General features: G+C 31.0%; 6 protein-coding genes across 6 annotated transcripts; 4 read left to right on the top strand and 2 right to left on the bottom strand.

The window, feature by feature from the left end:
• Window positions 1–829: 829 nt before the first annotated feature.
• On the bottom strand, window positions 830–4,201 carry LOC143425331 (voltage-dependent anion-selective channel). The gene is made up of 6 exons (XM_076898050.1): window positions 4,068–4,201; window positions 2,849–3,171; window positions 2,625–2,746; window positions 1,730–1,838; window positions 1,437–1,645; window positions 830–1,169 (listed from the first exon to the last, which is right to left on the bottom strand). Exons 2-6 carry the CDS (start codon window positions 3,166–3,168, stop codon window positions 1,078–1,080), a joined length of 852 nt encoding a protein of 283 aa, XP_076754165.1. The 5' UTR covers window positions 3,169–3,171; window positions 4,068–4,201; the 3' UTR covers window positions 830–1,077.
• Window positions 4,202–5,195: 994 nt separating this feature from the next.
• On the top strand, window positions 5,196–8,422 carry LOC143425327 (SET domain-containing protein SmydA-8). The gene is made up of 9 exons (XM_076898044.1): window positions 5,196–5,432; window positions 5,757–5,824; window positions 5,931–6,150; window positions 6,321–6,571; window positions 6,664–6,831; window positions 6,931–7,157; window positions 7,290–7,500; window positions 7,643–7,788; window positions 7,927–8,422. Exons 1-9 carry the CDS (start codon window positions 5,415–5,417, stop codon window positions 8,157–8,159), a joined length of 1,542 nt encoding a protein of 513 aa, XP_076754159.1. The 5' UTR covers window positions 5,196–5,414; the 3' UTR covers window positions 8,160–8,422.
• Window positions 8,423–8,563: 141 nt separating this feature from the next.
• Window positions 8,564–11,261, top strand: LOC143425326 (SET domain-containing protein SmydA-8). Its single transcript, XM_076898043.1, has 7 exons — window positions 8,564–8,833; window positions 9,080–9,275; window positions 9,355–9,582; window positions 9,651–9,935; window positions 10,006–10,293; window positions 10,371–10,581; window positions 10,697–11,261. The coding sequence occupies exons 1-7, from the start codon at window positions 8,754–8,756 to the stop codon at window positions 10,984–10,986; spliced, it is 1,578 nt and encodes a 525-aa protein (XP_076754158.1). The 5' UTR covers window positions 8,564–8,753; the 3' UTR covers window positions 10,987–11,261.
• Window positions 11,262–11,784: 523 nt separating this feature from the next.
• Window positions 11,785–13,312, top strand: LOC143425329 (erlin-1). Its single transcript, XM_076898048.1, has 4 exons — window positions 11,785–11,901; window positions 11,981–12,170; window positions 12,262–12,520; window positions 12,606–13,312. The coding sequence occupies exons 1-4, from the start codon at window positions 11,794–11,796 to the stop codon at window positions 13,024–13,026; spliced, it is 978 nt and encodes a 325-aa protein (XP_076754163.1). The 5' UTR covers window positions 11,785–11,793; the 3' UTR covers window positions 13,027–13,312.
• Window positions 13,313–13,528: 216 nt separating this feature from the next.
• On the top strand, window positions 13,529–15,217 carry Lamtor3 (Late endosomal/lysosomal adaptor, MAPK and MTOR activator 3). The gene is made up of 3 exons (XM_076898051.1): window positions 13,529–13,684; window positions 13,890–14,117; window positions 14,244–15,217. The coding sequence occupies exons 1-3, from the start codon at window positions 13,676–13,678 to the stop codon at window positions 14,379–14,381; spliced, it is 375 nt and encodes a 124-aa protein (XP_076754166.1). The 5' UTR covers window positions 13,529–13,675; the 3' UTR covers window positions 14,382–15,217.
• On the bottom strand, window positions 14,911–16,904 carry LOC143425330 (glyoxylate reductase/hydroxypyruvate reductase). Its single transcript, XM_076898049.1, has 6 exons — window positions 16,821–16,904; window positions 16,508–16,635; window positions 15,952–16,141; window positions 15,667–15,830; window positions 15,292–15,582; window positions 14,911–15,072 (listed from the first exon to the last, which is right to left on the bottom strand). The coding sequence occupies exons 1-6, from the start codon at window positions 16,886–16,888 to the stop codon at window positions 14,957–14,959; spliced, it is 957 nt and encodes a 318-aa protein (XP_076754164.1). The 5' UTR covers window positions 16,889–16,904; the 3' UTR covers window positions 14,911–14,956.
• Window positions 16,905–18,681: the final 1,777 nt, after the last annotated feature.

Here is an 18,681-nt window from a genome sequence, read left to right as displayed (position 1 = left end):
AATTTAGATTTTGCTCAACTGTTGATGTATATAAGGATATAACAGATTTTCACAACTGTTGATGTATATAAGGAAAGTAAAATTGTATGAGTACAAACCTCTTATGCATTATAAGCTTGCTACATAAAACAAGACTGTGGAATTATTTGTAACTAAAAGTATTTATTATAATATATTATTTTAAAAATGTGAAGTGTTCATATAAGACGCCAGACTTTAAATTATTGGAATACTATCTTTGTAATTGAACATATATTTTACCATAGGATTTCATCCTAAAATAGCCACATTGGCAGTACTGTTTCACATTAATTATGCAGGCAGGAATGAATGTTATTTCATTTTTATAAAATGAAAACCGAGCAAACTTGACATTTGATATCATTTAATCTCAAGTCCTTATGTACGTAGCTAGTTATTTAGAATATTGGAAAAAAGTAATTTTTACAGTAAACACGATTATTACACGTTGTTTGTGTAGCTACAAGAACATATGTGCAGCATACTGTGTCCTTATCTCGAAATCAACCACAGACCTTACCATTAATTTGTAACTTGATAACACTTTATATGATTATGTTGAAAAATATATTTGCAGTTTTAAACACATTTTCTTCCAATTGAACTTCATTTGTATTCGCAATTAATATTACTCATTGTCTACGTTTTCCTTAATTAAGTTTAAGATAATTAAATCTTTGATTTTATTATTAGACTGCATATTCAACAGGAACTGGTAACAGACTGCACCATATAAGAGAATTGCGGAGGAAAAATAGTACGTTTCTATTTTGTTCAAGAATTTGTGTTTGAAACCGTGTTTTGTTCACATGATGTAAGATATTGATACTATATCAAGTTTATTCATAATTGCATATATTTGAAACTAATACCCCTTTAACTATTCTTAAATGATGCATGATATTTTGTGGCATCTATTTTGGGATAAACCTATCTATATGTTATAGGCAATACTTTATTTGAAGCATGTACTGTGACACTGCCTTTATGACAGAAAGATCATGAGGTGACCTTTCAAGTGAGTCAAGTCCGTTTGTGTCCTTAATTATTCATATTTTAAGCTTGAAGATCTAATGCAAGACCAATCTTGTGTCCACCAGAGCCAAAGTTCTTTCCATCAATATTTGTGGAAAGCGTTAAAGTTACGCCTATAAAAGTATTTAAAATATGTATATATGAATTAAGTATTGAAATTTATATCTCTTATAAGTAAAATATATCGAATAAATAATCATTCAAGCACACAATACTCGCTAAAAGATAGAATTTAGTCATGGAATGTATTCCATCAAATAATTGAAAAATACATAAAAAATATAATCTAGTTACTCTACCAGAAGTATATACTTAGAGCAACATCTTGTGCAGATTATAACATGCCTATCATTATTTTTATAAAATTAAATTTCACTCACCATCACGTAACTTTTGTTGATATCCCAAACCTATTTGAAGATTAGAATTGACTTTAGCTCTAACCGATGCATCTTGATCTAGATTATATTTGGTAGCAAGTCCGAACTGTGTAACATTATTACTTGAGTTCCACTCAAGATTAATTGCACCTTCCAAATCTGGTTTCACTTTATGATAAATGAGGCCACTAAAGTCACAGCCGTTATTCCTAAGAAAGATCCAAGGTACAATATTAAAAACCTAAAAATGCTTTATTCAATTCGTAAACGCCCCTCAAAAATTTGATACATACACAGCAGCATGAAGGGTAAAGTCAGAAGCAGTATATCCAAGTGCAAAATTATTTTTTGTAAGTTTGTTTCTCTGTGTATCAAAACAGGCCTGATAACCAGCCAGCCAACCTAGAATTTAATTATCATATTTTAGAATCAAATAAATTTAATCTATTCCATTTTATTATATCGCAGTCTTACATTATTTTTTCTGGAATATCATGGATACTGGGAATAAAATAGAAGAAGACTCATAGGGAATTACAAAGGAATCACATGGAAGCAATATATCAAAAATCAAATATTTGAACAATAAGCATATCTAATTTCTCAACTTCAATACTAGAAATAATAAGACACATTAATAATTGCATATTATTGAATTAAATTTAAGTATGTATGTACGCTATACATACAGGGTGATTCACTACACATGTGACAAATTTTTACAGGTAATATTACACCTCAAAAGCAACAAAAAAGTTCATATAAACCAAGGCCCAATTTGCAAAAATGGCAGAGAAAATTGGGATTTTTGTTTTTTTCAGAGAAACAGGAGTTTCATCAATTGCATCAAGATACAATCAATAATGTGAGTGAATCTCTGCCATTTTTGCAAATTGGACCTTGGTTTATATGAACTTTTTGGTTGCTTTTGAAGTGTAGTATCAGCTGAAAAATTGATCACACGAGTAGTGAATCACCCTGTATATGTATTTTTTGTTCAACGAGACGAGCCAACAGCTGTAAACATGCCATGATAAGTTAAGTAGAACAAAGATAGTCAAATTTCTTAGCCTATAACAATGGTGTGCACACATATGTCCTTTATTTCTTGTGAGGCATCTCATTGAAGAAAATATAGCAATACATGCTACTATTATAAATCAATAATACATAATACTTTTATCCTACCTTGATATCCTATAACTGTTGATGCATTTACCAAAGGGCCAGCAGAAAGACTGAGATCAAAATCAGCTGTAGCAGATACATTATCATGTTTAAAAGATGTCTTTAACTTTCCAGTTTTGGTCCTAGAATAAGAGAAAATATGACATTTCTGTCTTTCAAGTAATTCTACAAAATATTAATAAATAAGTTAGAAGATATAGATAAGAATATATATTGAAATATACCCTGTTTGTGGAGAGAAAGTACAGCCATAACCAAGGGTAAGACCTTTGAGCAATTTATCAGCAAAAGTAACATCAGTAGCGAGTGTATTATCCGTATTCCACTTCTCACTAAATTTTAATCCATAATCATCGATATTGTATTTGGTTTCTAAGGTACCAAATACCTTTCCAGTGTCTTGGTTAGACAGTCCGCCACTAGAGAATTCTACACCGGACTTAGTTTTTGTCTTTACATCTAACTTGATTAGACCAAAATGATATCCACTGGAGAATAAGTCACGAGCATTTTTTCCTAAATCACCATATGTGGGTGGAGCCATAATCTATACAAAAAAGGTGTTAAATAATTAGATCAAAGTTTTAAAATTCTATATTATAAAAATATTCATTTATTATATTTTAATATAAATAACCAACATACTTTTAATATGTCATAACTTGTTAAAAGTATTGAATTCTTTATATTTTCTTAGAATGAAGTATTTCTACTTATTCAGTGTGCAAAAGAATTCTGAATGTAATAATCATTAATTAAAAAGTGCCAAATATATTACAGTCGCTAAGAAATTTTTCATCATAATTAATTCATAAATGCGCACACACGATGCACACATCATTAAAATTTTCAACTGCGATATAATTGAAAAGTAAGAAGATTAAATACACACTGTGTTACATAAATATACCAATTTAGCTTCAAAATTATTTAATACATTTCGTAATATTTAACATATATAGTAGAAAAAACATCAAAATTATTTCATTAAATGTTTTCTAAAAAATGAGTTAAAACAATAAATTACAAAGGATTGAAAATACCATAATTCAAATATGTTGCAAGTATACCGTTAAATTAACAATATAGAGCAAAAATGGAGTGATATTGACCTGCCTAGGTATTACATAAGGCACAATTCAGCAATTCCAATTTCAATAAATGACTGGTATTTTACATTGTTGAGCACAAAGTCATCTTTACTCGATTATATCAATATTAACTTGTATCATGTAGTAAGGACGAATTTTCAGATTCATACAAATTCGCAAAATTAATCGAAATATTCAATTCTAACAATGCCAGATAGCCGACATTACCAATAACTCATGCCGGCTTCGCAAAAAATTTAATTTTTCTTGTTAATTATGCGCTCTGCACTTGCGGTCGGGAATTATGACTTAAAACTAACGTATGTGAATAATGCAATTTGTTGATACTTACTATTTTATGTTATAAGACACGACTGCGGAAAACTGCGTGACTTCGCCTCGGAATTACGTACGTGAGACGATGTTAATCGGGAGAGAAAGATGGAACCTGCGCGCAACTGGGCTCACGCATGCGCAGAGTAACGTCTAAAAAAATTAGAGTCCGTTTTTATGTGTAAATGTTGATAAAGTAAATAAAATAAAATTACTTTGTATAATCAGGTGATTGTAATTTTCGCATTAAATAACATTACATTCTGATGTTTAAGCCTTATGTTGATTTACTTTCTAGATGTTATATAACTTTGAAGAGATCATCCTTGTAGGCGTGGATTTTGCTTATATCCTGCTCACCCAGTATCATTTATTGAACGTTGAAGAAAAGATAAGGGTCTTCGAACGGGCAAAACTGTTATCACTTTAAAAAATATAAAAAGAAAATCGTCTAATTAACTTTTAACATTAACAATTCAATATCAATGTTCCGATTAACTCTTTACTTTTACAAGTTGCACACATTTCTTTAAATATAAACACAATTTTTGACTAAGATATTAAGTTTACTCATTTAATGTTCACTTTTATACGCGATACATATACATGTGCGTTAAGTACAGACAATAGACGTTAAATTGCATTTTATAGTAGGACGTTATATGTATTTTTAAATTAAATATACGATTTTGTTATAGAATAATCTCAAAACTTAATCGTTAAGAATTTCAAGCAAAGAAAAGAAAGAGAGGAAAATAGGGAGAATGAGACTACTGATGTGGGAAAGTTTCATGAATTCGATACGATTTCTTCAGAGGTTTATATTCACAAGCAATTCGATTACCCTTTGTAAAACAGGTAACCGAAAATATCTACTATTTTAAAATCTTCTTTTACTCGTGTTTGCATTTTTCAGTAACATTCAATTTGTAATCTGTTATCAGGCAAATTATCAAAACTCTTAACTCTAAATACATGATACATTCCACCGTCAAAAACGAGAAGCACTACAATTATTCAATTATCCCGCGGAGTTATCGAAGCATTTGGGTCCTTCTGCATATCTCAAGATCTTAAAATAAACTGGTTGCTCGATACAGCGTTACAATTTCTATGCGAACTGCCATCCTTCACGAAAGTCGATAGTAGCATCTAGATCATACCGTTGGCAATCTTTGCGAGCAGTATATTTTTAATAAACAATTTTATATATATAAACGTCTGAACAGATTTAATTTTCAGTCTTTTTGTAACCCTCTACATTCGCGGATCGCAAGATTCGAATCGGACGCAAAAAGAAGCGCGTAATAAACGCGGACTAAAGGAAATTCTTTTGGTGACAACATTGCTTGTGTGTTGATTGAAAATGTCTCAACAAAACCCGGTATGTATTACACTTGATAAATAAAATTTACATTTATTATAAATTTCTTTCTCTTTTGGTTTTCTTTTCACTTAGAATATCTAAGTCAACAATATGTGCATGAATTTCGCGTCATTCTCCAATAATAGACTTAATTTTTACTAATCGTTTGCGATACGTTACTTAGTTACAAAAAAGCAACAAAATAATTTATACTAGAAAATAAGATATAGATCAGAGGAAATACATGATGCGTGTCGAAACTTAATACGTCAAACACGATACGTCAATCAATTGTCGGATAATGCAAAAAATAATTTTACTAATAAAGAATTCTTTTGTTAGGGAGCTGGATCATTAGCAGGGAAAAGTTCGGCAACGTTTAAAGTCCTTCACAATGATAAAGTTGGAAGGTATTTGAAATTAATTATAGCTATTATTAGTAATAATTAATGTTTCTAGACTAACTATATCGTTTACATTTCCATTACGTTTTCTTATTACATTTAATATTTTCAGATATATGGTGGCTAACAAAGAGTTGGAGGCGGGTGAAGAAATCGTCACAGAAATGCCTTTTATAGTTGGACCAAAGGCATCCACATACCCCGTGTGTCTTTCCTGTTACACAGCATGGCCACCAACTTTAAACGATAAGCCTCTCTGTTCAAAATGTGAATGGCCTGTTTGTTCAACAGAATGCGAAAATCAACCGCAACATAAGGATTACGAGTGTCAGGTAGAAATCACGAAAATGAAAACGCAATAGTCACGCGCCGAAACGTTCGTCACTTTCTATATTTAATATCTTCTTTCGAACGAATGTTAAAAATGAGCTTTGGAAATATGATTTTCTTTCGAGTTATGTGCTAAGTAATAAATTATGCTATTTATATATTTCGTGCGTAGATATTTGCGCAAGCTAAAGAGAAATTTAACGTCGCAGCTGCTTTGGAAGGAGCGAATGAAAATGGAGTACCGCAATTAGAATGTATAACTCCGTTACGATTGCTTTTGGAATCAGAGAAAAGTCCCGAAAGATGGAATAATGAAGTGAAAGACATGGAAGCTCACAATAAAATAAGAAGCCAGAAGGAACATTGGAAATCAGACCAAGTAAATGTAGTAGGATACATAAGAAATCAACTTAAATTAACAAGGTAATAATTATTTCTTGACGAAATAGCATAAAAGAGAAATAATCTTATTATTAACGTCTATCAATTTATTTGTTGCTTTTATTTTATTTCAGATTTTCAGAAGAACAAATTCAAACAGCATGCGGAATTTTGGAAATTAACACTTTTGAAATTCGAACAGCTAAAGGATTTAGTGCTAGAGCACTTTATCCAACAGTTGCTCTAATGAATCATTCATGTGTCTCTAACACATGCCACAGTATTTCGCCAACTGATTACAGGTAAAATATAAATATTCACTTTTTAAGCTATGTAGTTATAACACATTTACTTTGTTTTGCATAGAACACAGACAATAGAACTTTTTGTTTTATTCACAGGATACGATTGCGTACCACGCTCAAAATTCCTCCAGGTGGAGAACTTTATGGAAGTTACACACATTCGCTACTTCCGACAATGTTGAGAAGAGAACACCTTCTCGAAGGAAAACATTTCGCCTGTGCCTGTCCAAGATGTTCTGATCCTACAGAACTTGGAACGCATATGTCTTCATTGAAATGCAACAAGTGCGATAACGGAATCGTGTTATCTTTAGATTCTCTGGGTAAATATATTGCATAATTTCTCTACTGGCAATTTCAATTTATGTACATAGATATAAAAACGTAATTAATACTAATTGCTAACTTGATTAATGATAATTGGTAACTTAATTGATGGTAAATTTGTATTACAGATCCCGAGAGTTCGTGGAAATGTACTCATTGTGAATTTTCAACATCGGGACCAGCCGTTCGAAAGGTATTGCGAATTATACAAGCGGAAGTGGACGCAGTAGAGGCCATTAGCGGTGCTGATGGAGCTGACGCTATTCAAGAAAGGGAGACAGTCATAAAGAAATATCGGTCGGTTTTACATCCCCGACATGCTTTCTGGACGATGTTGAGGTAAATTTAAATGTGTTGACCAAATTAAGTTAATAAATTAATAGAGTTATACTTTAATAAATTACAATTCTAAAATTTGTTTCGTTCGCATTAATAAATTTTGAGAACGAAATAAAAATATTCCTTTAATTTTACTTTTTAGACACTCATTGACGCAAATGTATGGTCGCGTAGAGGGATATCTCCTAGATGACTTGCCGGACGTTGTGTTAGAACACAAAATCGATATGTGCAGATTATTGCTTCAAGTGTTGGACGTCATAGAACCCGGTTATTCTCGTATAAGAGGTAAAGATTTATAATTATCCATCATTTTTTGCTGTCCCTTAAACGATAACGTAACTTATATTCCAGAATATTATTATGCTAAATTGGAATTAACAGTTATACTTATCCTTATTAAAAGAAATTGTTTCATATTTATAGGGATGACATTATACGAGCTCCATGCACCTTTACTTTTTATCGCCAAAACACAATGGAATTTCGGAGTGATAAACGAAGCTGCCTTAAAATCGAAGATGATAGACGCTGCTAACATTTTGAAGGAATCTGCAACAATTTTATCTTTAGAACCACCAGATACACCGGAAGGACAAATAGGCATCGTTGCTAAAGAATCTTTAACTCAACTCGAACAATCAATCAACGACTTGTGAACATTTATTACAAATACACATACCATTTTATGATTATACTTCTTTGTTAATAAAAAAATATGTAAAATTATATATACAAAATAAACACACAAACAGTTAAACACGATCTTTCCAAAGGTATCAATATTATAATGTTACGTGTATATAATTGATGATAAAAAATTGAATGCACAATTTTTCAAATACGAGTCATCGAAATGTTCAAAATTAATGTAATTTTTACTTTCAAATACAGAAAAACTCAAAATGAAATTTTCCTTAATTTTCTTCTGATAAATTTCGTCGAAGATATGAATATTAAAATAGTTTGAAATGATGATAACCGCATGATGTTGCATATTCTAATGCAATGTCTACGCATTGCTTAGTCGTGGGCACTCGAGAAGCACGCGCTACGCGGCTACGACTTCTAATAATATAGCGCATCGAGAGTACCAAAGAGAGACGGCTCTCGCTACAACTTCCTGTACTTCGGTGTCAGTTACGGATCGTAGAAAATGCACGATACCAGCGGACTCTCACAAGTCTAACTAAATATTGCATGAAATCGACACGTCCTACTCGAGGTATTCACGAAAAAGTTCACGACAAAATATGACCATGGAAGGAAAATCGAAAAACGTTACGACTCCCATGTTAAAATACAAAATTGCTCGCTCAGAGAAATTTGGCAGGTATAAACATATAAATTACGTCCGACTTTATCAACAACGTTTCAAAATAGCATCTATTGGCAGTATCATATTAACGAATAGTTCAGTTATAAATAATTCGAGAAATTACAAACTTATAATTATGAAACGTAGCTTCTGCTTCGTTTAAAGTTTTGCAATCTATATAGCTATAAACTGAGTTGAAATGAAATAGCTTACGTTACGTTTCTCGCATACTTTAAAATACATTGTATAACGTTTTTAAAGATATTTGCAGGCAGCGAAGAACCTAGCAGCCGGTGAAGTAATACTCCGAGAAAAACCGATCGCTGTTGGGCCGATTACTTCTAGTAAAGATCCAGTATGCTACGCTTGTTTGCGTTTATTGCCGAAAATCAAGAAAGGAACGCAATACGTTTGCTCGAAATGCAAAATTGTGCCTTTGTGCGGTACTGCATGCGAGGTAGTATTAACAACCAAATGTTATTTCAAAAGTACATCAGAGAATAGTATCGCACAAGACAATTGTTAACATTCTTCAGGAAAAATTGAAGCATCACACACCGGACGAATGTGCAATTCTCAAAAGCAATAAAAATCTATCGGTCAGCAATATAGAAGATATTACTGGCGTGTTACTACCTCTGAGATTATGGCTACTGAAACAAAGGGATCCAGAATTATGGAAACAAGTAGAATCTATGGAAGCACATATCGATAAAAGAAGAAATACATCTGTTTGGACAGATAGAGAAATAACTGTTGTAAATGTAAGTAGAGTTGATTAATGAACTGACAGAATTTATTTGAGTAATGTTTCCATTATTAATTGAAATAGGTGATAAAGTCGCTTAACTTACTTCATGAAAACAACGCGTCTATCTCAGAGCTTTTACAACAGCTGTGCGGAATTTTAGACGTTAATACTTTCGAGCTCAGATCTCCGGGAGGTCTAGATGGGCTTCTTTTACGAGGTTTATATGTAGAAGCTTCCCTGATGGCTCATGACTGCAGAGGAAACACTCACCTAACGGTGGACGACGATTTTCAACTTACTATATACGCTAGTTTGCCGATTAAAGAAGACGAACCGATCTTCTTTAATTACACTTCGTCACTTTTGGTAAAAATGATTAAAAATAACGATATTGTACATGAAACTTGTAAGAATTATTATTTATGACCATTATCAGGGGACGTTAGGTAGAAGAGAACACTTACGAGTTGGGAAATACTTCGATTGCGAGTGTTCACTATGCAAGGATCCTTACGAAATGGGCTCGTATATGAGCAGTATTTTATGTCCGCGATGCAAAGAAGGTTACCTAGGTATGCAAAACCCTTTGACAAATTTCCCATACGAAAACAACACCAGGTGGCAATGCAACAAGTGCAAAAAGTCCATCGGAGGTCGACTTATGAGAGCTACATTAAACATAAGCAGAACGTTAATCGACGATGTGGACGATTACGACATTAAAGTTTGTATTTGAGAAAAAAAACCTGATGATTATACATTACTTCATATTTACCGTCGTTTGTTAATAATTTTCACAAGGGACTAGAAAATTTAGCGACGAAACTGTTGAAGACCTTTCATCCGAATCATTTTCTAATGCTATCTTTAAAGCAAAAACTACTGGCTGTGTATAGGAAAGAGGTGGCAACCCCAAATCCGCAGAAAAAAATTATGCTAAGGATGTTGGACTTGTGTAAGGAGATGTATGATGTGCTGGAGATCGTCGAGCCGGGAATATCTCGATTGAAAGGTGTTTTATTCATCGTTTATTTAAAAAAGGCTGAAAATATTGATAATCACACTTTAATTCGACAGTTTAATAATAATATTCTCTGATATACTGACGTAAACATATTATTTTTTAGGAATAATATTATATGAGATGCACTTACCATTGGTGTTGTTAGCGAATCGTGCGTATTCCGCACGTGAAATTTCATCAGCCGAACTTGCTTCCCGTCTTGAAGAAGCCGCAAGCCTTTTGAAGAGATCGTTAACTATGCTTCTTTTGGAACCCGTAGGCACACCAGAAGGGAAATTAGCTAAACGAGCCCTGCAAGAATTAAAAGCGATAAATCAGAACATAGTCGACGTCAAAATAATTGTTACAACTGAAAATACACGTGGCCGCGATAAGAAATCGAAGAGCAAATAGGCGGCAAAGATTCAAAATACTCGAAATTCAATTCAAGAGTACATCTGTTCTATATTACAGTTAATGAAGTTTAATTTTCGTCTGAACAAATGAATTTTTATCGTTTTTCTTTGATAGGAAGGAACAAAAACAAAAATTATCAATTTAAATAAAAACATTAGTGATATACTGTCCAATTGTTTTAAAGCAGTGACACATCGTTCACACAGTGTTCAAAAATATCACTATATTATTCGATATTTTTGTAAAATAAATTGTATTATTTTTGTTTGTTATTCTATTATTAATTTTTCTAATTAATTTTCATAATCGGACGAATCAAGTCATTTAATTATTACTTTTTTATAACTTAAATTTTCTCGTCCCATATGATTATCCTACTTTAATGGTTATAAATTTTTAGTTGCCGTAAATGATATTAAAATATGCAGTACATACAGTATTTATGTGGAGATATTGTTAATCTGAATTTATTTTGATTAACAAGCTTAATTACTTGAGACATATGTGTAACACACGAGTTCTTTACAAGAATGATTTAATTCATACTAAAAACTGATACGTAAGATACTCTATTAAAGATTAAAACATAAAGTTTTAACACTTTTTCTAAATAAGAAATAAAGTTTGCAAATTTATTCATGTTCAATGTACATTTGCTGTTGTAAGAGCAGGTAATATTCTAATGGTTTATAAAATTCACTTCATAACCTCTACAGCACAAGTATGAATGAAACAAATAAATACATTATTATGTATTATACTATAATGAACTAATTTTGTTTGCCCTTCCAGTAAATAAATAGCATGTTTGACCAAAGCATCATCGGTATATGCTTTTGTATCTGCTTAGCAATAGTTTTCAATTTTTCTTTGCATCGTATCGAAGAAGGTCATGTTGGTGTTTATTTTAGGGTAAGTTAATCTATATCTATAATTTGTGAATACATAACCATATAAATACCACTAACTACTGTTTTGTTACATGATATAGGGTGGTGCATTGTTACCTCAAGTGAGCAATCCTGGATTTCATATGATGATACCTTTATTGACTTCATATCGCTCTGTTCAAGTCACATTACAGACAGACGAAGTAAAAAATGTACCATGTGGAACAAGTGGTGGTGTGATGATCTATTTTGATCGCATAGAAGTTGTAAATATATTAGATGCAAATAGCGGTAAAAATTCTATCTCGCTTATATATGTATAATTATTAAATTTAAATCTTAAGTATATAATATTCTATGTTAATCATTATAAATTATACAGTGTATAACATGGTGAGGAACTTCACTGCAGATTATGATCAAACATTGATATTTAATAAGATTCATCACGAATTAAATCAATTTTGTTCTGTTCATACGTTACATGAAGTATACATAGATTTGTTTGATCAGATTGATGAAAACTTGAAAACTGCTTTACAAAAAGACTTGAATGATTTAGCGCCTGGTTTAAGTATTCATGCAGTTAGAGTTACTAAACCAAAAATTCCAGAAACTATTAGAAAAAATTATGAACTGATGTAAGTATAAGTTGAAGTCATTGGTAGATTTCAAAAGATTTTAATAACTGTAAAGTACAACACATGTGTATACATACTATTGCAGGGAGGCGGAGAAAACGAAACTTTTAATTTCAACACAGCATCAGAAAGTAGTTGAAAAAGATGCAGAAACCGATAGGAAGAAGGCTGTTATCGAAGCGGAAAAAGAAGCGTTGGTAGCGAAGATACAATATAATCAAAAGATCATGGAGAAAGAATCTCTGCAACGAATAGCAGCGATTGAAGATGAAATGCATTTAGCGAGGCAAAAGAGTCGCTCCGACGCTGAGTATTATCAAATGAAAATGCAAGCAGAGGCGAATGAACTTCTTCTTACTAAACAATTTTTAGAACTGAAAAAGTTCGAAGCATTAGCGCAGAACACAAAAGTTTACTACGGTCAAGATTTACCAAAAATGTTTGTATACGGAGGTTTCTCAAACGATCCTAGTACAAATCCACATGGAGAAATTGTAGAAAAATAATTATAAAAATTAGTACTTACTTATACGTATTTTTTTCTTTATCAATAAATAATATAATGATTGGTTTAGTTGAATCTGATGCACACTAAGTCTTACAAACTTTCTAATGACTGTAAATGTGGTATTGCAACAATTATAACGCTGTGAAACATATTTTGTGAACCGAAACTTAAATAGTATTTACACACTCGTCAACTCATCCATTACGATCAAACATGACTGTTTTCTTATCAAATTTTATTATATTTAGTGAAATTTGCTAATAAAAATATTATTACAAGTTATATACATATATCTATTAATATTATATTACTATATACATTAATTTATATATTGCATTTGTAGTTTATTTAACACGAATAAGTGTTAAAATTTGAATTTATCTTGTATAATATAAATAAAGGATGTACAAGTCGAAATGAATTTTAATAAAATCGAATACACAAACTACATTATGATTGTTCTGATTTCATAATGCGTTTGAAAACGTGGTCGTATTCTGTTGATTTAAATGGCGTTGCGCGCGCATTCCACGCCTACTATATGACGCTGTCAAAAGTAGTGTTTGAAAGCATCAGTAATCAAAATTTACTAAATTTGTACAGGTTTATAGATTATTATATTATCTGTAACAGCGTAAAGATTAAAAATGACAGCGGTAAGTTTGGCAATTACATTGCATTATTTTGTAAAAGATCGTCTTTTGTATTTTAAGGTTAGGTAGTAATAATCTTAGTTTCAAAGTAATTGTAAATTGTTTGTACGCAACAAGATGTATATTTTATTAGGGAAAGATATTATAATATAAACTATATATATATTGTAATATGAGAATATGTTATTGACTGTCTTTTGTTTTTCAGGAATTAAAAAAATTTCTTAATGGTCTTCTAAGTAGTGTGGAAGGACTTCATAGCATACTCATAACAGATAGGGATGGAGTACCTGTTGTATCTGTAGCTGATGAAAAAGTACCAGAATTAGCTATGAGAGCAAGTTTCTTGTCTACTTTTGGCATGGCAACAGATCAAGGAAGCAAGTTAGGATTAGGAAAGAATAAAACAATTATATGCATGTATAGTAGTTATCAGGTAATAAAAGGCTACATAGAATATTATAATTTTTCATTTAATTTTAATCCGTGAAAATATATATATTTGTCTATATATATACATTGCAGATTCTAATATAACTTAAACTGTTAAATTATTTTGTAGGTAGTTCAAATGAACAAGTTGCCATTAGTAATTAGTTTTATCGCTGACTATAATTGTAACACAGGTCATATCCTGTCTTTGGAAAGTAAAATTGATCCAATCCTAAGTAATCTAAAAAATGCAGTAGTGGAAGCCTGATGGTTACCTGTTGTACATTATGGGTGATAAATACCAAAAGTTTACAATGAAATTTGGTAAACACTTGTAATGAACAAATGTAAAATGATGCTGGAGACATTATTATATATACTTTCTATAATTTACAAGAAATTCAAATTACATTCATTTTATACTTGTATCTCCGTTAATCAGCATTTTTATAAAATATTTTAAATGCCTACACTTAAAAGGAAGAAAGCGTATCCTAAATCTTTTATGGGACAATTTAAGATGGAATGGAAAGAAAACTAGATCTTACCAATTTTTATGATAAATAGAAACCAGTTTCTATCATAAAACATCAAAGAGGCATTTCAATGTTTCCAAAATATATTTAAAAACTGATTAAAATTTTACATCTGTGTAAATAATATAAATTTGTGTAAAAAGAAGTGATATTGCAAAACATGTTATATATATATATATGTATACATATGTCAGTTAATAATCTAAAAAGTAACATAAGTATATAACTGTATTATTTTGAACAAATATATAGTCCTAGATATTGTGTAACAAAAGTTTATATTTCATATGTGCAAAAAGTATGTTAATTACAATTCATATACCAATGGCTTACCCTCTAATCCATTGAGAATATTTTGTGCTGCAGTAAGAGACATATCATTTCGTGTCTTCACAGTAGCACTGCCCAAATGAGGTATGATCACTGCAGTACATTTTATCTTTATTAATGTGTATATAACTTTGCTATACATTTCTACACACACACAATTAATATATGTACACATTACATAAAAATGTAATTATATAGAATGGAATTTCTGCTAATAAAGTTATAAAAAAATATAAAAGGAAGGTATGTAGAGGATTGTAAATTTGTTTCCATCCTACATTTATCATATAAATTGCAATTAGCAATACTCACCAGCATTAGGAAGTTTAAGGAGTTCGTGGTCTGTAGGCAATGGTTCAGGATCCGTAACATCAAGTCCTGCCGCGAAAATTGTTTTATTACGCAATGCCTTGACTAAATCACCTGTCTTCACAACTTGTCCACGACCAACGTTTACAAATACCGCGTTCTTCTTCATTTTACCGAAAGTACTATCATTAAACATTCCTCTAGTTTCGTTCGTTAATGGAACAGCAACAATTACGAAGTCACTTTGTTCGAGAAGATCGTCGAGAGACACAAAATGTGCCCCAAGATCATCTCCTACACAAAATTGAAATAAAAGTGAATATTTGACAAGTGTGCTTATAGTTTATTTTTATTTAAATAATAGGTACTTGCGAATACCTGCTTTTTTACGAGAATGCCCAGTATAAATAAAACGAGCTACTTCGAAACCTTTCAGCCGTTTAACAATAGCTTGTCCAATATTACCCAAACCAACAATGCCAACAGTTGATCCTCTCAATTCTTGACCAAGTAACCATAATGCATTTCTTTCTACTTGACCTCTACATTTATAAAAATGTTATATATACGTAAGCAACATGTTAAAAATATTTAGCATTTTTTATATACTTTAATACCTGGATTAACTATATTAAAAAAGGAAAGAAATTCATTTTTTATTACTGTTCGAGTTTTAAACGCCCTTCATGAGTTCGTCTTGCCGCGTTCAATGCTAACAGTACGCCAATCTCTGCAACTGCATCTGACAGTACATTAGGAGTATGTCCAACTTTAATACCTCTTCTTTTAATTTCAGGAACATCCAAATGATCGTAACCAGCTGACATTGTTGAGACTATCTTTAAGGTCGATCCTATTTTTCATGTCACGTTAATTAATTTTTCATATTCTTTACGTAATATGTATACAAGTAATATCTAAACCCTATTTTAAAATTTAAACTATATACAATTTATCTGACTTATGTTACATATTTTCTTAAAAAAAAAAACGTAATTCATGTAATATATTATTTTAACAAGGATAAAGACTAGTAAATAATTAATAAATATTTAAGTGTAGAATTCATTTATAATTGGCGGTATATAATAATTTTTTAGTTCAGTAAATTTTAAAGTCTAAGTTGATTAGCGTTGTCACTGATACGTACTTTCAAATTTCGTGGCATCATATTTTAAAATGTATACGATTTGAAAAATCAATAGAACTTAATATTTACCTGCGCGATTAAGAAAATCACTATTTATATCAACGTGTCGAACAAGAAGTATTGCATCATGACCGGGAAGGGCTTGTAATATATCTTCGCGACTAGCCGTATCAGATTTAATGATTGTAACATCGCATCTAAACATAAAAGAGAAATTAATTTTAATTAAAATAGTAATTGTACAGCTACAACTTCATTGCGATTGTATAATGAAACATTAAGTGTCAAGCTAATTTTCTTGTCTCTTTACAAAGAACATATAACGAAATTTGTATGAAAACATTACTAATTTCTTTCCACAAATGTATTATATATTACTCACTTCGTTTGCAAAAGATTTATACCAGCTGATGGTGCATCGTTACTAGTGACCAACACACGTGGTTTCATTGTTTTACTGTTAAGAATATTTTACAACGAAGTTTCACAATAGGGCTATACTTTCTAACTGATAAAACGGCAACATTTTTTGAATTATATAACACCAATGTATTTGTACGCGCAAGCGCATATATATGGTGGGAGAAGATAAAAACTGATATATATAAACCTGTTGGAAATAAAATTGATGGTATTAATCGTATTTGTTGTCTGCGAGTAAAAAATATTTGGCTTCTATGTAAAAAATTATATAGGAGATGGAAAGAACGTGAAAAATCTCTTATGCACAATCTTACATAGAGTCATTATAATTAAATAACATATAGAGTCATTATAATTAAATCTGAATGCAACTGTTAAATGTATAATATTTTGTAGAGTGAGCAATACATAGTTATTCCGTACATACGATTATACTTTTGCTGTATTGAGACGAATAGAAATAGTATGAATCAAAATATGGCGCGACTATTTACTGGAAACCTTCTTTAACCATGTGTTTTCCTGTTCTGTAGAGACGCTACTTTCTGCGAATGATAGACAAGTCAACGCGTGTCTATCAATTATGAAAGCAATCCCTTGTTCTTTAGGCGGTTAAACGTCGATAAAGTGGCAAAAGACGTACATAATTATTATGGCATTAAGATAACATTAATATCCCACTGAAATTGTACTAATTGAACACATTAACATGTGTACATATATTACATATATATGTTACACGACGTATGATATCTTAATATTCTTATATATGTCATTTCTACACTATACATGTGACATATAATTTCTATTAACAGTGATTATTATTGATATGGAAACATTGATGTTTTCTTGCTTGAATAGCAATTATAATGGAGCATATCGTAAAATTAATATTTTCACGAGCAATCTAGTATTGATATGTAGAATTACATATATATTATACAACAATTAATGATTATTTTGATATGTATACTTGGTTATTACAACATTTATAAATTTTGTAGGGTTAATCATTTGGCATAAAAAGGTGTAAAGATAAATAAATTACCTCTGTAATGTTTATGCGTTTGCACAAAGAGAGAGTTTAACAATTACATTTGTTAATAAACTAAAGCTCAACTCCTTCAGTGATTCCAAAACGTGAAGTATCAGGGAAGAATGTACAGAAGCACGTCGCATATATCCTACACGTACGACTTTTGCTTATATGTGCGCGATACATACCTATTTATATATATGTATACGTGACACATATATAATATATAAGTAAACTCTATAAGAAAATATATTGCTATACTGTCCGTTCATAATAATATGTACATTCGAGAATTTTTTTAACAGGAAACTACATGTTGCAGAGGTAAAATTGTCAGAACTACTCACATTACTTATCAAATATCTATGTGAACACGTGTAAGCAAGTTTTCTCATCCTATATAATAGGGAAGCATAATACATATATTCTAGATAGGAGATACGTGCCCCTGATATTTTCACACTAGATTATATATACATATTCCTATGTATGTATATGGCAAACACCTATTCAAAGAACATATCCTATTATGTGTACATAAATGTATAGCCTTATAAAATGCAATTGAAAAATAATAATTTGGAAGAATGTGCGATAAAATAAAACAATAGCTGAAAATTTGTTATGCACTTTAAATAACAGGAAGGATTAAAATGTGACAATTTCGGACATTAACCACAGTATCCTGTTATGTATTTCATTTGGACAGACAGTGCAAATCATTTACAAACCACTTACTTACTAGACACTAATACTTTGATCGAATATTTCAACTTACAAACGG

This window comes from Xylocopa sonorina, chromosome 7 (assembly GCF_050948175.1).
Source record: "Xylocopa sonorina isolate GNS202 chromosome 7, iyXylSono1_principal, whole genome shotgun sequence".
Classification (NCBI taxonomy): Eukaryota; Metazoa; Arthropoda; class Insecta; order Hymenoptera; family Apidae; genus Xylocopa; species Xylocopa sonorina.
Note: the sequence above shows the minus strand (reverse complement) of the source record. Positions and strands in the feature narration are given on the sequence as shown.